General features: G+C 43.0%; 1 protein-coding gene across 2 annotated transcripts in view; it reads right to left on the reverse strand.

Annotated features, from left to right (window-relative positions):
* Positions 1 to 776: 776 nt before the first annotated feature.
* USP7 (ubiquitin specific peptidase 7) overlaps positions 777 to 17,683 on the reverse strand; it is a 64,438-nt gene continuing 47,531 nt past the window's right edge. For both annotated transcript variants that reach the window (XM_037814022.1, XM_037814023.1), the window contains exons 12-31: positions 17,479 to 17,588; positions 15,824 to 15,980; positions 13,459 to 13,603; positions 13,023 to 13,153; positions 12,007 to 12,141; positions 11,471 to 11,572; positions 11,170 to 11,275; positions 10,299 to 10,391; positions 10,140 to 10,207; positions 9,682 to 9,782; positions 8,546 to 8,699; positions 7,847 to 7,914; positions 7,259 to 7,367; positions 7,085 to 7,162; positions 5,234 to 5,334; positions 3,703 to 3,802; positions 3,148 to 3,267; positions 2,867 to 2,938; positions 2,616 to 2,706; positions 777 to 2,110 (exon numbers count right to left, since the gene is read on the reverse strand). In XM_037814022.1, the coding sequence (XP_037669950.1) occupies positions 2,004 to 2,110; positions 2,616 to 2,706; positions 2,867 to 2,938; positions 3,148 to 3,267; positions 3,703 to 3,802; positions 5,234 to 5,334; positions 7,085 to 7,162; positions 7,259 to 7,367; positions 7,847 to 7,914; positions 8,546 to 8,699; positions 9,682 to 9,782; positions 10,140 to 10,207; positions 10,299 to 10,391; positions 11,170 to 11,275; positions 11,471 to 11,572; positions 12,007 to 12,141; positions 13,023 to 13,153; positions 13,459 to 13,603; positions 15,824 to 15,980; positions 17,479 to 17,588 (2,148 nt within the window). In that variant the 3' untranslated portion in view covers positions 777 to 2,003. The remainder of the gene's footprint in view (positions 2,111 to 2,615; positions 2,707 to 2,866; positions 2,939 to 3,147; positions 3,268 to 3,702; positions 3,803 to 5,233; positions 5,335 to 7,084; positions 7,163 to 7,258; positions 7,368 to 7,846; positions 7,915 to 8,545; positions 8,700 to 9,681; positions 9,783 to 10,139; positions 10,208 to 10,298; positions 10,392 to 11,169; positions 11,276 to 11,470; positions 11,573 to 12,006; positions 12,142 to 13,022; positions 13,154 to 13,458; positions 13,604 to 15,823; positions 15,981 to 17,478; positions 17,589 to 17,683) is intronic.

Here is a 17,683-nt window from a genome sequence, read left to right on the forward strand (position 1 = left end):
CTTCAGGGATTTAACGTGTCATTTGGAAGGCAGCTGCCTTCTTCAACTTAAAAATTCCATCCCTGTCCCTGTTTAAGTTCCATTTAATGAACTTAAACTCGTGCAGCCGTACCCGGGAGTGAATAGAGAAGGAAATGCCACACACAGCATACACGCTGCAAGAGGTTCTCTGTCCAAACAGTCATTTAATATCCCCAGGATGAGTAGGAAGTTTTACTTACCTAGGATTATCACCAACCCCACAGCCAACAAAAAAACCCAAAAAGTCAGCACCTAACGAGCACTCAAAGCGAATGAGTCAGGCTCCGCTGCCCACACCTGCTCTCCAGGGCGGTGGGGCCGGGGCGGGGGCGGCCCCGGTGACGAGCTGTCCACACTGCGGTCGGAAGGCAGCTCCCGGAGCACGGAGCCCCGCGTTACAGTGGGGACACAGGAACAAAGCCCTTCCAAGGCACAGGCTGGACCAGAAACCAGGGGACACCCCCAGACTACAACTTCCATCATCTTTAAATACTATTTCCACACGTCGTGTTTGTATATGGTGATTCCTTCTTGGAAAACCTTTTATTTCTTAACTCAAAGGTGACCAGCTAGAGGCAAAAAACCAGGATTATACGTCGGCAATACTGAAATTGGTCTGGGTGGGAGTGGAGTGGGGTGGGGTGGGGTGGTACATGCCAGTAAAACATTCTTGTTTATAAATGAGAAGGTTTCCCGAGCCTATTTCCAGGGAGAGCAGAAATTCTTCCTCAACTTCCACGTCACTCACTGAATTATAATTTTTATAGAAAATTTTTATTCAACATACAACATTTTCCAGCAAAAAGGCAATATACAGGAAGAGTTGGTGTACACTGCTGCTACAGAAACAAACAAAAATACTGGAAAAGGATGAAAAATAAAATGTGATTTGCTGATTCTATTTTACTGCACTCAAAACTAGACACACAGCTGGCATTAGCTCCAAAATAAAAGGAAACGAGGCTGGGACTGAAATAAAATGACACACAAGGAATATCGGCATCAGTGAAGTTCACTTGCAGACTCACCCAACAGAAAATAACTTCCTCCCAAGTGGTAAATTGTACACGTTCATTCATTAAATATACAATTTCATTTTTCCTTTTTTTTTATTCGAACTTTTTTACAAAGTCAACAGCTTACTAACCGACTAGTGAGCATGCCCTCTTTGCTAAAAAGGCTCTCCTTTTTTTGTGTCTGTTGCATTTGTCATGAAATTCTATTTATAATTCTTTCACCTGCTTTTACGAACTCGAGATCATCAAGTTTGCCAAGAGGCAGCATAGTAAACCTTAATTGTATTTAACAATGTTTTTGATTGAATAAAAACACCCCCAAATGTCTGTCAGGACTGTGCTCAGTGCATCCACTTTGCAGACGGGCTTTGCAGAGTGTCTGACCGAAACGAGACGAGTTTATTAAAAAGACCCCAGGCAGCGGGAGGAGATGAACCCGAGGAAGGGCCGACACTGCACACAATGAAGGAGAGATCGCTATTTATTAGGTTGTGAGTTTCTCTGTTTTGCCTTTACAGATGCACAAAAGGTCATTGAAAATAGAACTGAAGGAAATGTCAGCCGAGCCCACACATAAGGCTTCCTAGCTGCAGGGTTGGTGAGGGGCCCCGGGAAGGCAGCCAGCCAGCTTATGCCACCTAGAGACTAGAGACCTTTTGCCAGCGCCATGCGTCCTCCTAAACCTCTTCCCCCAGTATGCTGACGTTGCCTTGCATTGTGGTTACCATAAAATAACTCTCATTGGCATCCAAGCTTTATAAAAACACCTTCATTTTGCTGAAAAAAGGGCAGTCAATAGATAGAGAAGCCAAACTGAACAGCCTCAACAAAATAAAATTAACATCAGCAGCAAATCCTCTTGCTGAAGACTTCGGATAGAGGGCACGTGTCCCAGAGTCCCAGGGCTGGTAAAAAGGGGCACGCACCCGCCCACTGTCCCTCGCCTTGAACACGCCGGGGAGAAGGTCAGTTATGGATCTTAATGGCCTTTTCAAGGTAAGTGTAGCGACTCCTCTTTGGGGCTTTGTTGAAATGGTCGAGCCCGAGCCAAGGCCGAGGATGGGACATGTTACCTGGTGAGGAAAAAGAAAAAAAAAGTGGAGCCCCCGGGTCACACGTCCCAGGAGCAGGTTCAGCCCCCCGTGAAGGAGCTGGGAATTCCAGGCGGGGACTAGCAGGGCAGCCAGGATTTCGGAGCTGCGCGCTCACCTGGAGCCAAGGGACACCCACGCCCTAACGTGAACCTCTGAATGCCGTGTAAAATGAAATGCAGCACCGTCAGGTGGCCTGGCGACTCAACACAGAGTCAGCAACACCTCAACCAGGAGCTTGAATTTTAAAACCACAGTTTAGCTCGAGCTTAATGCGTGCCAAATGCTTTAATCCTTAAAAGAATCAATGGGCTACGGGCTAGTAACGCTTCCCACTGTGCAGATGAGGAAAGACGTCCGGGTCGCACAGCTACGGGGGGTGCAAGAGTTGGGACTTGAACCCAGGGCCGCCCACTTCCCAGCTGGGCACCTCTTGTTCTTAGACTCAGGTGTGCTCTTAGGAAACCATCCTCATGAGAGCTCTTACCAGGCTGAGGCTCAAAGTCTTTCAAGTTTACTTCATACTCATCTTCATTTATGTACTGGTGTCGGCCCATCATGACAATTGCAAATTTAAACTAAAAAACAAAAACCAAAACTCCTTCACTTTTTCTGAGTATGAGCAAAACTCACATCTCTGGCAAAAAAAAAAATTCTGAGGATTCTGAGCTGTTTCACTGGTCAAGATTTTAACATGCTGGCAGTTAAAGCACTCACAATCATCTAAGAAGTGCATACCTTTTCAAACTCCTTTTCCTGGATGTCTAGCAGACTCTGAATCCGCTTCATTACTTCTCTGAAATGCTCGCCCTATGAACGTTCAAGAACACCTGTGATCACTGAGTTTGCACTCCTGGTGCCCCCTCCATGGCAGCCCGCTGGCCACGCAGATGCCACCCAACCGGTCATCACACCGCGAGAGCGGGAAAACATACTTAGCAATGACAGTGACTCAAGCGCAATTTAAGCCTCCCAAGTTGACACGAAATGTTCAGCCTACTAGAGAAGAACGATCTCACCTGGTGTATCCTCAGCAAAAATGGAATTCCAAATGTCCCAAATACCTCCTTGTGGAAATGCGCCACAGTGATCAGCATCTCATTTTCTTTATCTATGTCTACCTGGTCCAAGGGTATCTCCTGTAGACAAATTTTAATGTAAGTGCAGTTAATACATGCAAATCAGCCACTTTTTAATTCTAACTCGCTATTCTGACCAGAATTTAGAACCTATTTTTGTCAAAATGCCATACTTGGTTGGGTAGAGCTAGAATGATGAAAAGTTCAGAGCCAGCACAATAGCCAAGTTGGTACACTAGAAAACACTGGTTTAAGAGGCCAAATATCAGCAGCTTTAAAATCAGCAGTGACCCACAGTTTCTGCCGAGACTCGCTAGATGGCCCATGTTTTAAAAATTAATTTCTTAGAATCTGAAAGATTCGCTTCAACTACCATTACATGAAAACAAAATGAAACAACTTCTGTAATTTGCTGTGACATTTAAAGAAGTCAACAGACCACCCCACTCTGGAGAATTCAGGAACTCCCCCCGGTGCCAGAGAGGAGACAGTTACCTCTATTCGAAACGTTCGACTCGTTGCAGGAGATAAACATTCTAATAGTTCATCTTCTTGATGCACACCGATAATTTTGTAGCTTACAATTTCTAGCAGCCTGAACCAAGAGAACCAAACAAGGGAGAAAAGTGAACTCTCTATAGTCACGTGAAATATATGCTGCTCAATAACACGAATTTCCAGAAGGAAATTTATGTCCTTAGGAGGTAGAAGGATTTGCTGGCTTCAAAACTCCTGTGCTTCTTTTCCAGAGGACCTGAAGTGTCAAAAGCAGGTCTACGTGGGGAGGAGACAACACTGGTCAGGTGATGATCCCCTTAGAGTAACGCAATTAAAGGGAAGACTTATCAGAAGCCGCCACATCTGGGCACAGAGCTATGAGTTATACCAAGTCTCCTGGAATTGGGCGAAGCTTTCCCACAAAGAAGTCAAATGAGGTAGCACCTGCTATATTTTTTCACTTGCTCTTTAGAAAAAAACATAAATTCTCATCCTTTTAGTAATATTACAAAGAAAACATTTTGGTAAACAAATAGCCCCAAAGAATATTTTATCCTTCAAGCTGACTATGAGGCAAAGTGATAAGAACAGCACCCAATTCTCTGAAATAAAAACTGATTGTTAAATCTGGGGCTTCTACAGCCTGGAAGAAAAAGTTGGCTGAACAGACCAAAGGTGACCTGCCTTCTTGAACACAATCAAGAGTCAACTTTTTACTCCACATTCACTGAGCAGTCGCACCCTCTTGCCCCTTCCCCCAGTGCCTGCCAACCACTCATCTACTTTCTGTCTCTACAAATTCGCTTTATTCTAATTATTTCATAAAATATTCATATTATACGGAATCATGTATTTGTCTTTCACTCTTCAGCTTCTTTCACTTTGCACGTTTTCTGAGGTTCATGCATGTTGCAGCCTCAGAACTTCATTCCCTTTTACAGCTGAGAAATAGTCCGCTGTATCTCTATTTTGTTTACCCATTCCTCTGTTGACACACTCACTGCTTTTTAACTTTTTGTTTTCACTGTCATTTTCCTTAGCAGACCGTAAGCTCCTTATGGACAGAGATGTTGTGAAATTAAATTCTTGACTCATATTCACTTTTTCCCTGCCATAATGACCGCTTTTTCCCCATTCTGTACTACACGGCCAGTCTTCTCATTCTTCCAGTTCACTAAAGTTGAATCAGTGAATTACCTTTTGATTATCATTTTTAAATTGTTTTCCATTTCATTTCAGGTCTCTTTTCTTGAACTACTCTAGGTCTTTAACACAACAGAAATTAACTTAGACCTAGCAGTTTTTAAATGAATCTCACTTTTGAAATACAGGTAATTAATATCAGGCCATAGAGAGGGAAAGCCAAAAAAAAAAAAAAAAAAAAAAAAAAAACACGCTTAAGATTTGCTGAAAGATGACTCTGGCGAGAACACACGTGGATTCTGTGTTTAATTTCCATTTATGTGGTGCATTCTGGGCGAGCCGCATTGCCCCTACCTTCCACCTTTGATCTTCAGGAAATACTTGCCTAAGTTTCCCTGATGCTTTCTCTCCAAGCTCTACAGCCTTTTTACATTCTTCTAATAGGTCCCGGACACAGCCGTGTTTGTCTGGATATAGTGTTATTTCCTGAGAAATGACAAGAGGAAGTAAATGCTTTAGAGAAAACAAAGGTCTGCTCTAACAAACTCACTTGGCTTCACAAGAGAAGAAAAATGCAGCCGTTTCATCAACCTCCACTGTCTCAGTCCTGCCCACCACCCCTCGCTCCCACCTGACGGCCTCCGACTTGTAAATTCACTCAAGGTGGGACCACAGGCCCAGACCTGGCTCTGCCCAGTGCTGAGGTGAGTGCAAGAAATGCTGCCATTTACAGCACAACTTTTCAGGAAATCACCCCCTGAAAGGCCAGCCAGAACCCTCCCCGGTTCTCAGCAGAGGGAGGACAGGCATGCACGCCGAGCCAGGGAGACGATGCAGAGGCCTTCGCAGCCGCCTCCTCACTCCACAGGGACCAGGGTCTTGGCGGCTCAGGCCTCGGACCTCCCGATCCTGGTGGGGCTGGAGAGACTCGGGAGCCCAACAGGGAGTGGCTACTGGAGCAACAGCCTGACTGGATGAGCTTCGGCAGGGTCAGAAACTAAATTTTCTGCCCCCAAAATCCAACTGTGAAGGAGGGCAGGACAGGGCTCAGTGGTGCAGATTAAATAGATAGATAGATAGATAGATAGATAGATAGATAGATAGATAGACAGACAGACAGATAGATAGATAGATATGTGTGGCTGAACATGGCTGTCTTCTGTTTGGGTGGAACACAAAAAGTCAGAGTGGCCGCAGCTTCAAAACTAAGGGCAGACCACCCCTCTACGTGGGACCTGACTCCCAGGGATGAGCGTGGACCCGGCATTGTGAGACTGAGAAAGCCGTCTCAACCAAAAGGGGGAAGCGAAATGAAACAGGAAGACTTCAGTGGCTGAGAGATCCCAAATGGAGCCGAGAGGTCACTCTGGAGGGTATTTTTATGCGTTATATAGATATCCCTTTTTAGACTTTAGTGTATTGGAATAGCTAGAAGGAAATACGTGAAAACTGTTGAACTGTAACCCAGTAACCTTGATTCTCGAAGACGACTGTATAACTATGTAGCTTAGGTGTGACTCTGTGGTTGTGACAACCTTGGGGCTCACACTCCCTTTATCCAGTGTGTGCACAGATGAGTAGAAAAATTAAATGAAAAATAGGATGGGGGGATGGAATGTTTTGAATGTTCTTTTATACTTTTATTTTTACTCTTATTTCTATCTTTTTTGTTGGAGCAATGAAAATGTTTAGAAATTGGTTGTAGTGATGACTGTACTATCTGATGGTACTGTGAACAACTGATTGTACACTGTGGATGATTGTAGGGTATGTGAATATATTTCAGTAAAACTGAATTTAAAGAAAAGTAATTATAATTATGTAACTGGAAAAAAAAAATTAGGGCAGAGCAAAGTCAGGCTGGCTGGACTGACCCAGGTCTGGCAGAGGCAGAACTGGTTTTGCATCTTTGCTAGAGAGACAATGCTCTGGGGCAAGTGACAGTGTACAAACTTCAAGGTCTCCCAATCAGTGAGAAAACAGTTACTGCAGGTTTTGGGCAACTCAACACTGCTGTTCACCCCAAAGGCTTCAGAAGGAGCTGGAAGGTGGGAGAGAAGGCAGAGCCAGTGACTGGTTTCAGTTGTCTAACCCTGGGGCCCGGGGCCTTAACCCTTGCTCACTCTCACTGCTAGAGCACCCTCCCTCCTTTTGTTGCTTTAGTTTCCAAGGTCAGAGGATAGAGAGAAACAGAAAACAAGCTCTGATAAAAACAAAGATTCGTAACGGAACTTACCTCTTCCCTAAATTGGCTGTTTAACCATATACACTTAAAACTCCGCCTGTTTTCAAAGTCTGTGATTTTCATTTTAAGCTGTTAAGAAAAGAGAGACTCATTTTAGAGATGCTTCCAAAAAAACCCAAGCCTTCTCTTTATATTACCCACGGTTACGTTAATTGGGACGCATACCTGCTGATAGTAAAGTTTCTTAGGTTGTCTAGGCTTGAAGAATTGTAGAAGATCTCTTAAAGTACCTTCATAATTATGTCTAAGAGGATTACCTGGGCCATCCCTATAACTACACAAGAAAACAGCATATAAATAAATGACTTGTTTACAGGCGTAAAACAAATCATCTGTGAGTGAGCACAAAAGCAAACCACTGGCTTCTTACACCTGGCCTTGATATACGGGACCCTGAACCCCCGTTTCCCGAGACCTCAGCCCCTCTGGGGTCCCACTTTGATCTTCTCTGCCTACGATGGGGACGCAGCCCGTGGAGGTGTGGCAGGAACTGGCCCAGCTAGACACATAGGAGGTGCACTGAGGACATCTCTAAAGTGAGTCTGGTTTTAGATGAGGCTATAAATATTTCGAAACGTTGCAGTAATGTGGTCAAGATATGAGTGGTGACAATTCTATATCTGAAACTAAGAAATGGAATGTCAGGTGAAGTGGCTAGCTACTTATTAAAATTAGTTCCAAGATATTCCAATGAACTATGGAGAGAGCATGCAATAAAGAGCAAACGATGAGTTGTCCATGTACACAGCTTACCCTTGAGACTTGAAAAACTGGAGCAACATTGGATCCGTGTTAAGCCTCTGTGCAACTGTCTTTGCAACCTGGGAGAAGGAAATGAATTGGAAGACAAAAAAGGAAGATATATGTTTTGGGGAAAGATTTGAAATTTGCTCATTAGCTTAACAGATGACTGAGTGTTTGGTTTAGTTAATAAATAAATTAGAGGAACAGCCTGAATTTAAATTCCTGTAGAAATGCACTATATGACAGGAAACTCAATCCCTTATTGTATTACCATAGGAGCAGCACGTCTGTGGCTTTCACGTCAATGGTGAGGCCTATAAGGTTTTTTTTTTTATATTTAATTTTCTGGTGGTTTTCTGAGGTTTTTAATAGTTTCTAGACTGATTACACACTTGGCCTGTGGCAACTGAAGCAGAGGAGCTATCGTAACGATTACCTCTTAAACCAATCATGCCAGGAGCAGGGAAGATTCTAGGTGACAACAGCCCAGACATGCTATCACCACCAAGGGAAAGGGGTAAAAAAGCAGCTCTAGGTCCACAATGATATTAGCCCCAATCCACTTCAAACAACAGGAATTTCCCCCGAACACTGGAATCAAAACTAGCTCCTTCTGATTTAAAGCATTAGACCGCTTCTTCAGCAAGCATTTGAAAGAAGAACTTTCTGGGGTGTACTCATAAGAGAAAGGGACAATTTATTAAATACCTGAAAATAATTCATTCTATTTGATAACGTAACGACAAAACCAGGATCGTTAGGAATCGTTTTATCGCAGAAAATGACATCAACACGGTGGTAGAGGTCTCTGAAATACTCTTTTGCAGTGGGTAATTCACTGTTATCATTTTCTGGGTCATCCCTGCAAACAAAACAGTTTACAGACTGAATAAAAGTCCATACTAGGAGGTAAATGGTTTTTTTTTTTTTTAAAAGAAAGAAAGCATTATCTTTTACGCAACAATGACACCAACAGGCTCTTTTGTGAGATAAAGTCAAGGTCACATTTTGGGACGCTAAGAGCCTAACCCTAGCTAGCTCTGTGCACAAGGTCCAATCAAGAAGGGCAAATATGTCAGAAGATACATTGTGTACCAAGTACTGTCATAAACTCCTCACTATAAAAATAAACAAAAAACCTGAGATAACATCACTCTCTCCTTTTTCACAGATGAGGAACCAGACTCAAGATAAAACGTGTTGCCCATCAAGCAGCACGTGGATGGGCCCACTTCTCTGGCCAGGGGTCGGTGAACCACTTGGGGCTTTCAGGCTAGAACAGCAGCACTGAACACTTGCTAAAACTGTAACACTTACTCTCTGGCCCTTTAAAAAAAGTCCACTGGCCCCGCCCAGCGCCTGCTCCTGGCTCCTGCTCCCCCAACCCCGGGAGAGGCTTGGGACAACCCGCCAGAGGCTTCCAGGGAAGGCAAACGCCCAGAGCAGCACCAAGCCCTTTGGGACACGAAGTGTCAAAGGCTCCAGTCCAGTCTGTTTTGCCTGTGGAAAGGTTTTAGTGAATTACCCGAGTGGGCACATTCACAGGGGAACTACATGTCTTCTAAAGGAAGGAACTCAATTTTGCTATCCCACAAAGACTTTTCCCTTCGTGCGCACAATAAAAATCATGCTCACTAGACATTTCTAAGAAATAAGAGCATTAAATGATTCAAAATGATCACTACCCGTAATTCTAAAACGAGAGAATCCAACTTCTGTCAAATGTTCTGAGTTTCTACAAACAAAATGCAGCTCAGGGTCAAGATACAATTTTGTTTCTTGGTTTTAGGGCTCATGAAAAAATTTCTGCCATCAGTACAAAACCTTTCAAAAAAAGTACATACTTCTGGAACACTATAATGTCACCGTCCATCAGTTCATCAAGAGCTTTATCAAGAGACACGTCATAGTCCTGAATTCTCTCTGTTAAATTCGGTTTAACTTCCTGTCGTAAAAATAGGAAACAGTTACAAGGTGAGGTTCGTCTAATGTTTGATATGGCCACAAAATATGTAATTTACTTTTCCATATATTTTTCTTTACACTCAATTCTATTCAACCTACATTTTTAGCAAGTTAAAATAAAGTATGAGTGGCAAATACAAGTATCTAGAAGACATAATAATCAGGGATCCTAAATAGGGATAAAAAACAGAATATGAGGATGGGATGTTCACCTGAAATCACCCAAGGCCTCTAAAGGTCACTGTGGCCTTTACGTGGTAACAAATTCAGTGTTAGCAAAACAACCTGCCCCCGCTACTAAGGACATGATGATTATGGGAAAATAAACCATCCAAACCTCATAGAGGATAAGGCTAGTATCTTGGATAAATCCTGCTCTGTCACACATAACTGGGAGCAAGTCACCTAGGATAAAGAAAAATAAAAACATCCATCACTGTAAAGTACCAAGACACTAGCAAAATCTACTTTGAAGGTGTTTGCAGTGAGGGCTTACGTATTTTACAGGATATTGGTGTGTAGATATGCCCACAGTAATTCAAGCTCCGTGTTTTGGGATCATACATCTTCAAAAATAGCATCACATCATCTACAAGGTACACAGACAGGTCTTATTAGGATCTGAACACTCAATACAATGTTAAAAAAACAAAATGAAATTAACAATACGCTTAGCAGCTCAGTGACAACGGAAACAACACCTTAAGACACCTAGGAGGTTACTATGTTATATGAGGTTGACTCAAGAGCCAATCCTGTGACTGTAGAGATAATTTCCAAACATCAAACCATGGGAAAGGCTACATTTGAGGTAGCACAGATAAATGGTGGCTAAGTGTGGTGAGCTAAGGAATCCTCGCTTCAAAACCTGGCACTAACTATAACTAGCTAGCTGAGTGTTACCATGGGAATGTATGTCAACTGCGATGTCTTTGCCAGAGAAGTGACTATCTATAGCGAAAATCTTTAACTCTAGGCCAACTGGCTGCTTTTGTACTACAGTGGCAGATAGAGACCACATGGCTCACGTGGCCTAAAATATTTGCCATCTGGCCTCTGATAGAGAAAGTCTGCGACCCCTACTCTGTATCACCTGTCAGTCTTACAGGAGGCCAAACCAACTAGCAGAACATGGGGGCTGAGGTTAAAGCTGTAACATCTGTGATGTCTCAACCAGCTGCTACCTTCTCCTCAGCCCACAGAAGACATAACCCACGGTCTGATTTTGCTTTGCCAGGAAGCCCTGAACATGGCGGGAACTGGATTTTCTACTAGGGAAGCACTCATAAACCTGTGTGAGCAGAACACACAGCCAGGGACCCAACTTCCCTGCTCTAAAGGTAGCTGGGCAGTTTGTAGACACTTACGATCTTTATCAAACTTGGGTAACGTGGCGCCACTAGCGGCCAGCTCAGGGTCAACTGTTTCCAGGAATATTGTCCAAGGGTTCTCATTATCGCTGAGTTCAATCATCTATTTCCAAAAGAAATGCTAATTTTAGAAGATTTTTAAAGGCTTAAGTAACAGCATGAAAATTATACTTTGGTACTGAAGAAAATGTACAATTCTATTTAACTGGACCAAAAGGGAAGAGTTGCGCTAATCACAGAGAGCAAAAAGCCTTCTGCAAAATTCCAAATGAGATATGCTACCATTAACAATATTTACTGTTTTATTGCCGTCTGCTTCATTATCTAACATCGCTGGCCGCTTTGTTCCATTACTCCTTGCTTGCATGGGCCATAATCGAATTTGATCTTGTGGAAATCCCTGAAAAAAAATTAATAAATTAGTTACAACAAAACTGGCACACATCTTAATCCTCCATCACTAATGACTCTGTGATTATAAGAAAAAAGTCACAATTACAGCTCTCGTCACCAACTTGGACAGTGATGCACCCCAAAAAACACAAAGATGAATATTCACATTCAACTTCCTTCTTTGCAGGGTCTATTGAAAGATTAGGTCAAAAGGGCAGAAGGACGTCATTTCTGAAAATCCTGTAGATTTACCTGTACTCGAGCCAAGAGCTCAGTATTTTTTTACCCATCTACACCCACAACTCACAGACAATGCCACAGGTTGCCATCCTGCATGGTAACTGCCTGCCACGCCTGCCCAGGGCTCCCCGGTCTAGTTACACGCACAGGAGCTGTGACTCGGGGGCCCGGGAAGCACCCCCACCAGACAGCCGCACTCACCATGGTCTGGGAGAGGCTCTGGACGAACTCCGCTAGAGAGGAGTTTTTCAGCACTTTGAACACAGTGTACTTCACTTTTTCTTCATCATACATATCGTTTCCTTGGTGGCCACAGAACTGGTCCTCTGCGACTATCTAGAGATACGCATTGAAACACAGAACCGTTTCCAATTGACATAAAAATAAAAGGACACCACGTCGAACCAGACTGGGTTTGAAGAGAAAAATGCTAAAAACAAGTAGTCTGTTGTTTCAAAGAAACGTCTTCAGAAGATCAAAGTATCATAAAATGAAAAGAACTAAATAAAGTACTTATTCAGAAAAACAAAAGTCTGTATTTTAAACTGAAATCTCAGCAACCACCCATAACTCATCTAACAGGCATCAGCTCAGAGCTAGGGAGCCACCTGTGGGTGATCTCCAACTATTCTAAAGCCAGGATGCACAGCATACCTCTTTTCCAGACATTCACCTTGTTAAAATAAATGTCTCTTTATATGTCCTAATACTGCACACTGACTTGGTGAACCACAATCATCTAAAACGAGCCTCCTCCAACAGCTCTCCTTCCTTTCCCATCCGTGTCCTGCTTTTCCACAGTCTGCCTGGAGTGCCCCCTCCACCCCTTTTCTTCACCTTGCACCTGTCCAGCCAGCTGTTTTTCCTCCAAACTGGAGCTCAGGTTTCCTCCTTTGGCATCCTTCCATTGAAGGGCTCACTTCTCTAATCCCCTTTGCACTTTTTATACACAAGAACAAACGGTTTATCAGGGCTCTGTCTGGTGGACTCAATTTCTTCTCACATGTAAATCCTTCCTCCTAAACTGGCATGTCAGGCCAGGGAACTCGTCTTAGTGGCCACCCACCAAGTACCAGATGTTACAAAATTACGGGAGCTGCCCAGACGCTCGGGGGCAACCGTCCTGAGCTGTTAACCACTGCTCCTGGACTGCGACCATGTTCGCCCGAGCCCCTGCAGCCACTTCGCCCCGAAGGCCGTGCGGCGCAGGGACTGACCTGCACTTGCATGTAGAGATGGGCTTCCTGCCGCTCCTTCCGCTTCTGAGCCTCGATCCTCTTCTCTTCTTGTAGCCGCTCCACCAACTGCTGAGGAATATCATGGTCTGTGACAGCTTGTAAAACTTCACCTGCAGTGACAAACGTGTCTTCTTTCACTTTTCTGCGTATTCTACGTTCCCCTCTTTAGAAGGTCCCAATTCTACGTCATCATAAAGTCATCTGCTAAAGGGACGTTACTTGGTACCCCGAGTCCACCTCAGAATCCACAAGCCCAGTGCAAACTGCTTACAATGTCGTGAATAAAGGAGAATGGGCAGTTTCGTATGTGGACGGGCAACACAGCTCAGGCCCACTGTCAAGTGGCAAAGGAGCGACTCAGGGTACAACTGGGAAAGCTCATCAAGGAAATGAACATAAAACCAATTCTACTCACTGAGCTTGGATTCCCTGATATACACTAACATATACGCGTTAGTGCAGTGCCGCACAGACAGGTCGTCGTCGTGACCCCCGTAATTGTGCTCAATGGCTTCTTCTTTAGTACACCGCGACACCACGTCGTCATCAAATTTACACCACTGCAACGACAAGCGACAAGACGATGAAAAGCGCCCGGCATCCGAAGGCGGCATTTTTACAGAACACATCAACTGACACGGACGCTGCCTCCAGCACTCCTCCTGCCATGCTCAGCACTACTTGTCTTGCCCACTCAGTACTCTCTGGGAACCGCTAGGATCTATCACTGGCGGTTTCAGTCATCTACTGAAGCAGACCGTTTTCCACTCAGGATCCATCTACTGACACTACCAAGTCTTTAAGGAAATGATAAAGCTATATGAGAGCACGTGTAACTCAGCCAGTAAAACTAAACTGTAATGTGAGGTCATAAAATAAAATGGGCAGAGAATCCAAAAGGAGCCGAGAGGTCACTCTGGTGGGCACTCTTACGCACACTTTAGACAACCCTTTTTAGGTTCTAATGAATTGGAATAGCTAGCAGTAAATACCTGAAACTATCAAACTACAGCCCAGAACCCATGAATCTTGAAGATGATTGTATAAAAATGTAGCTTATGAGGGGTGACAAGGGGATTGGGAAAGCCATAAGGACCACACTCCACTTTGTCTAGTTTATGGATGGATGAGTAGAAAAATAGGGGAAGGAAACAAACAGACAAAGGTACCCAGTGTTCTTTTTTACTTCAATTGCTCCTTTTCACTCTAATTATTATTCTTGTTATTCTTGTGTGTGTGCTAATGAAGGTGTCAGGGATTGATTTGGGTGATGAATGTACAACTATGTAATGGTACTGTGAACAATCGAAAGTACGATTTGTTTTGTATGACTGCGTGGTATATGAATATATCTCAATAAAATTAAGATTTAAAAAAAAAAAAAAAAAAAAGACATAATGCTGAGCAAAATAAGCCAGGCACAAAAAGAGAGATATTGTATGTTACCACTAATGTGAATTCTATGAAAAATGTACAATGTTTTATACTGTAGAATGTAGGGGACCTAGAGATACCAATTAGTGGAGGGGGAATGATAATCTAATAAGAACAGATAAACTATGGAGGGTAATGTCAATGTTATGGGAATGCTCAGGAATGATTATGGTTTGTAAACTTTCTTGGATATAGTAAGATCATGTTGGAAGCAATAGAGTTATTTTAGGTTTTTTTTTTCTCTTATTCCTTTGTTTTCTTAGGGGTTGTTAATTTTCTTGGGGTATGGTAGGAACATGTTGGAAGCAATGTAGTTATTTTAGATTATTTGTTTTTCTTACTCCTCTGTTTGGACATGGTTTATTAATTTTCTTAGGGTATGGTAGGAACATATTGGAAGCAAAGTAATTATTTTAGGTTATTTGTTTTCCTTAATCCATTGCTTTGTTTGAAATGTTGTGGGGTTTTTTTGGTTGTTGTTTGCCTGTTTGTTTTTAATTTTTTGATAAACAAAGTTAAAAAATTGAAAAAAAAATCAGTAGAAAAATGGGAGTAAAAACTAAATGACAAATAGGGTGGGATGGGGATGGTTTGGGTATTCTCTTTTCACTTTTATTTTTTATTCTTATTCTGATTCTTTCTGATGTAAGGAAAATGTTCAGAAATAGATTGTGGTGATGAACGCATAACTATATGATCATACTGTGAACAGTTGATTGTATACCATGGATGACTGTATGGTTTGTGAATATATTTCAATAAAACTGAATTTAAAAAAATAAATAAATAAATAAAATGGGACATTTTGTCCTCCCACATGACATTTTATCTCATCTGGTAAGGATCTGGCTTTAAAAAACAGAACACATCCTCTATACTGCCCACCCTTCTGGGGGCTGGGGTACAGAATGAATGATGAGGTCCACGTGAAAAAGGAACTGTGGAGTCCTGCATGCACAGCTGACAAGGGGGGATGCAGAAAGCATGTGATCCAGGCTCTCCCCTCAACCCAAGCCAGGGGGAGACTTACTATTCATAAGCTGAAAATAAGCAAGTACATACAAAGCATCCCACCCGACCCGAAGCTCATTATTCTTAAAGAGATGCCCATATAATTGTATACCTCCCTAATTTACTGTTTACTGTTCCAGTGTCAGCAATTAAAAGGACAGGAAAACAGCACATGATTTAGCAGCCAGGGAACGCATGTACCAATCAGAGGCCGTGAAAGAACCCTCACGGAACAAGTCCACCATGCCGGAACAGGAAAGGCTAAAGCTCAGCCTCCAAATAAAATTCCTCCCCCATCTCTCACTCACCCCCACACCCCTCGCCCCGGCACTTACTTTGCCATCCCCTTTGGGGTTCAGATAGACCACATAGTGTCCACCGTGATTATCTCCACTGTGAACCAGGACTGCATGGAGAATATAATTTGCTGGGTCCTTAGGATCTGTTTTTTGCAAAAATTCATCAAGCGGTAACTGTTCGGGGAACTCAAACCTATTAAAAGACATTTTTAAAGAAATCCAGCTTTCATTTACATGTAAAATACTTCAACTTTGGGCTTTACTTATGGTAAGGCCTTCTATTTAATGGCTCTTCTTCACTGGGAAAAGGATGACTTTGACTTGGAAGGCCCTTTCAACTAGTCCCGAGATAGCCCATATTAATATGAACAAATCAATCATTCATGTGTCAGAACCTGAAGCTGGATTTCAGAGAAAAGGGCCTAGAAAACATTAAGATCTCTAACAAAGAGTTTCGAATTCAAGGACATCACACAGCAGCCAATCTTGTAATAAATTCACTGTCCATTTTCTAGGATATGAATAGTTCCAAATGCACTGATGAAATGATCAGAAGGTCCAGGAGTTAGGCTGCTGAGAATAAACTGCAGCCTGAGAAACATGGAAGCCAGGGGTAAAAAGAACAGTTGCCCTGCTTCTAAAGAAACACTGAACCTGGCTTTAAATTATTTGCTTCATGAAAATGTGACTTACATGGTCACATTAATCATCGGGGGTGCCAAACCAAAGGGCCCCCCAAGGTGAGCAAGGAAAGGGAGGTGGGGGTGGGGGCTGCAGTCAAGTGCAGAACACATGCCCCCCCACCCCACCCAAGGGGACACCCACTGCCACTCCTGGGAATTTCTGGCCCAGAGTTGCCAGATCTTCCGGTTTCCTAAAACAAGCCAGAATCTAGATTTTTATGTGAAATCCGGTTGAGTTTTAAAATGTTGGCAACTAATTCCTATTAAAATGCAAATGAAAGGACAGTGAGAACCCAATGAAATATACCAGCAGGCTGGAACTGGCCTGTGGGCTGCCGAATTGTGAAAAATGGTTGAGAGTGCTTCTTCAATAATCCTTCAGTAAAGGATGAGAATGCTGAGCAGAGACTTGCTTGATTCATCACACTCTTTTCAGACAACTGGCCAACATCTATCCCGTGCAACATCAGTGCACAGATAACCCAGGATAAACATTCTGCATTCTAAACCAGGCAGGGTAGTTATGTGCTATCATTCTCATAGCTGATATGTTAAAACACCCGGAATGTTGGGACAATGCACACTTACATTAGCAGTCTTGAAAATTCTAGCCCACTCAACACTAACTGAAAGATGGTAAAATATTTGAGAATCCCATTTAACAAATACAAGAATATCTAAGCACGCGTCTTGACCACATTCTGGCCAAGATCAAATCCCTAGAAATCCGGCGAATGCTACATCTATGATGGTGAAAGAGCCCTAACCTCAGGGACTTGAAGCTACCACAGGGCAGGGGGCGCTGGGGTCAGGTGAAGGATCCTGGAGAGGGAGGGGTCAACCGGGAGGGAGCGGCCTCCAAATTCTCTTAAGTTCTCCCTTTTAAAATGACAGTTCTTGGGGAGAAGGGATTTCTAAATGTATCAGAGACCAAACAAAGCACTGAGATTAACCCCCTAAATCAGGATCAGAATTAAATCTTAACTCTCACATTTTGCTATGTATTACCTATCATTGATCTTGATATTTTGGTCCGTCTGAGGGTCATACATAAATCTCATCAGTTGTAGATGTAAAACTGGTGGCAATGTTAGGAATTTCACACCTTTCTCTGCTTCCTGAACATTGAAAAAGAAACACAAATTTAGTTCACCTCTACTTATTGAAGCAATGAAAGCAACAGTGTTTCAGCAAGTTTGGAACCTTCAGGCAG

The sequence above is a fragment of the Choloepus didactylus genome, chromosome 21 (genome assembly GCF_015220235.1).
Source record: "Choloepus didactylus isolate mChoDid1 chromosome 21, mChoDid1.pri, whole genome shotgun sequence".
Classification (NCBI taxonomy): Eukaryota; Metazoa; Chordata; class Mammalia; order Pilosa; family Megalonychidae; genus Choloepus; species Choloepus didactylus.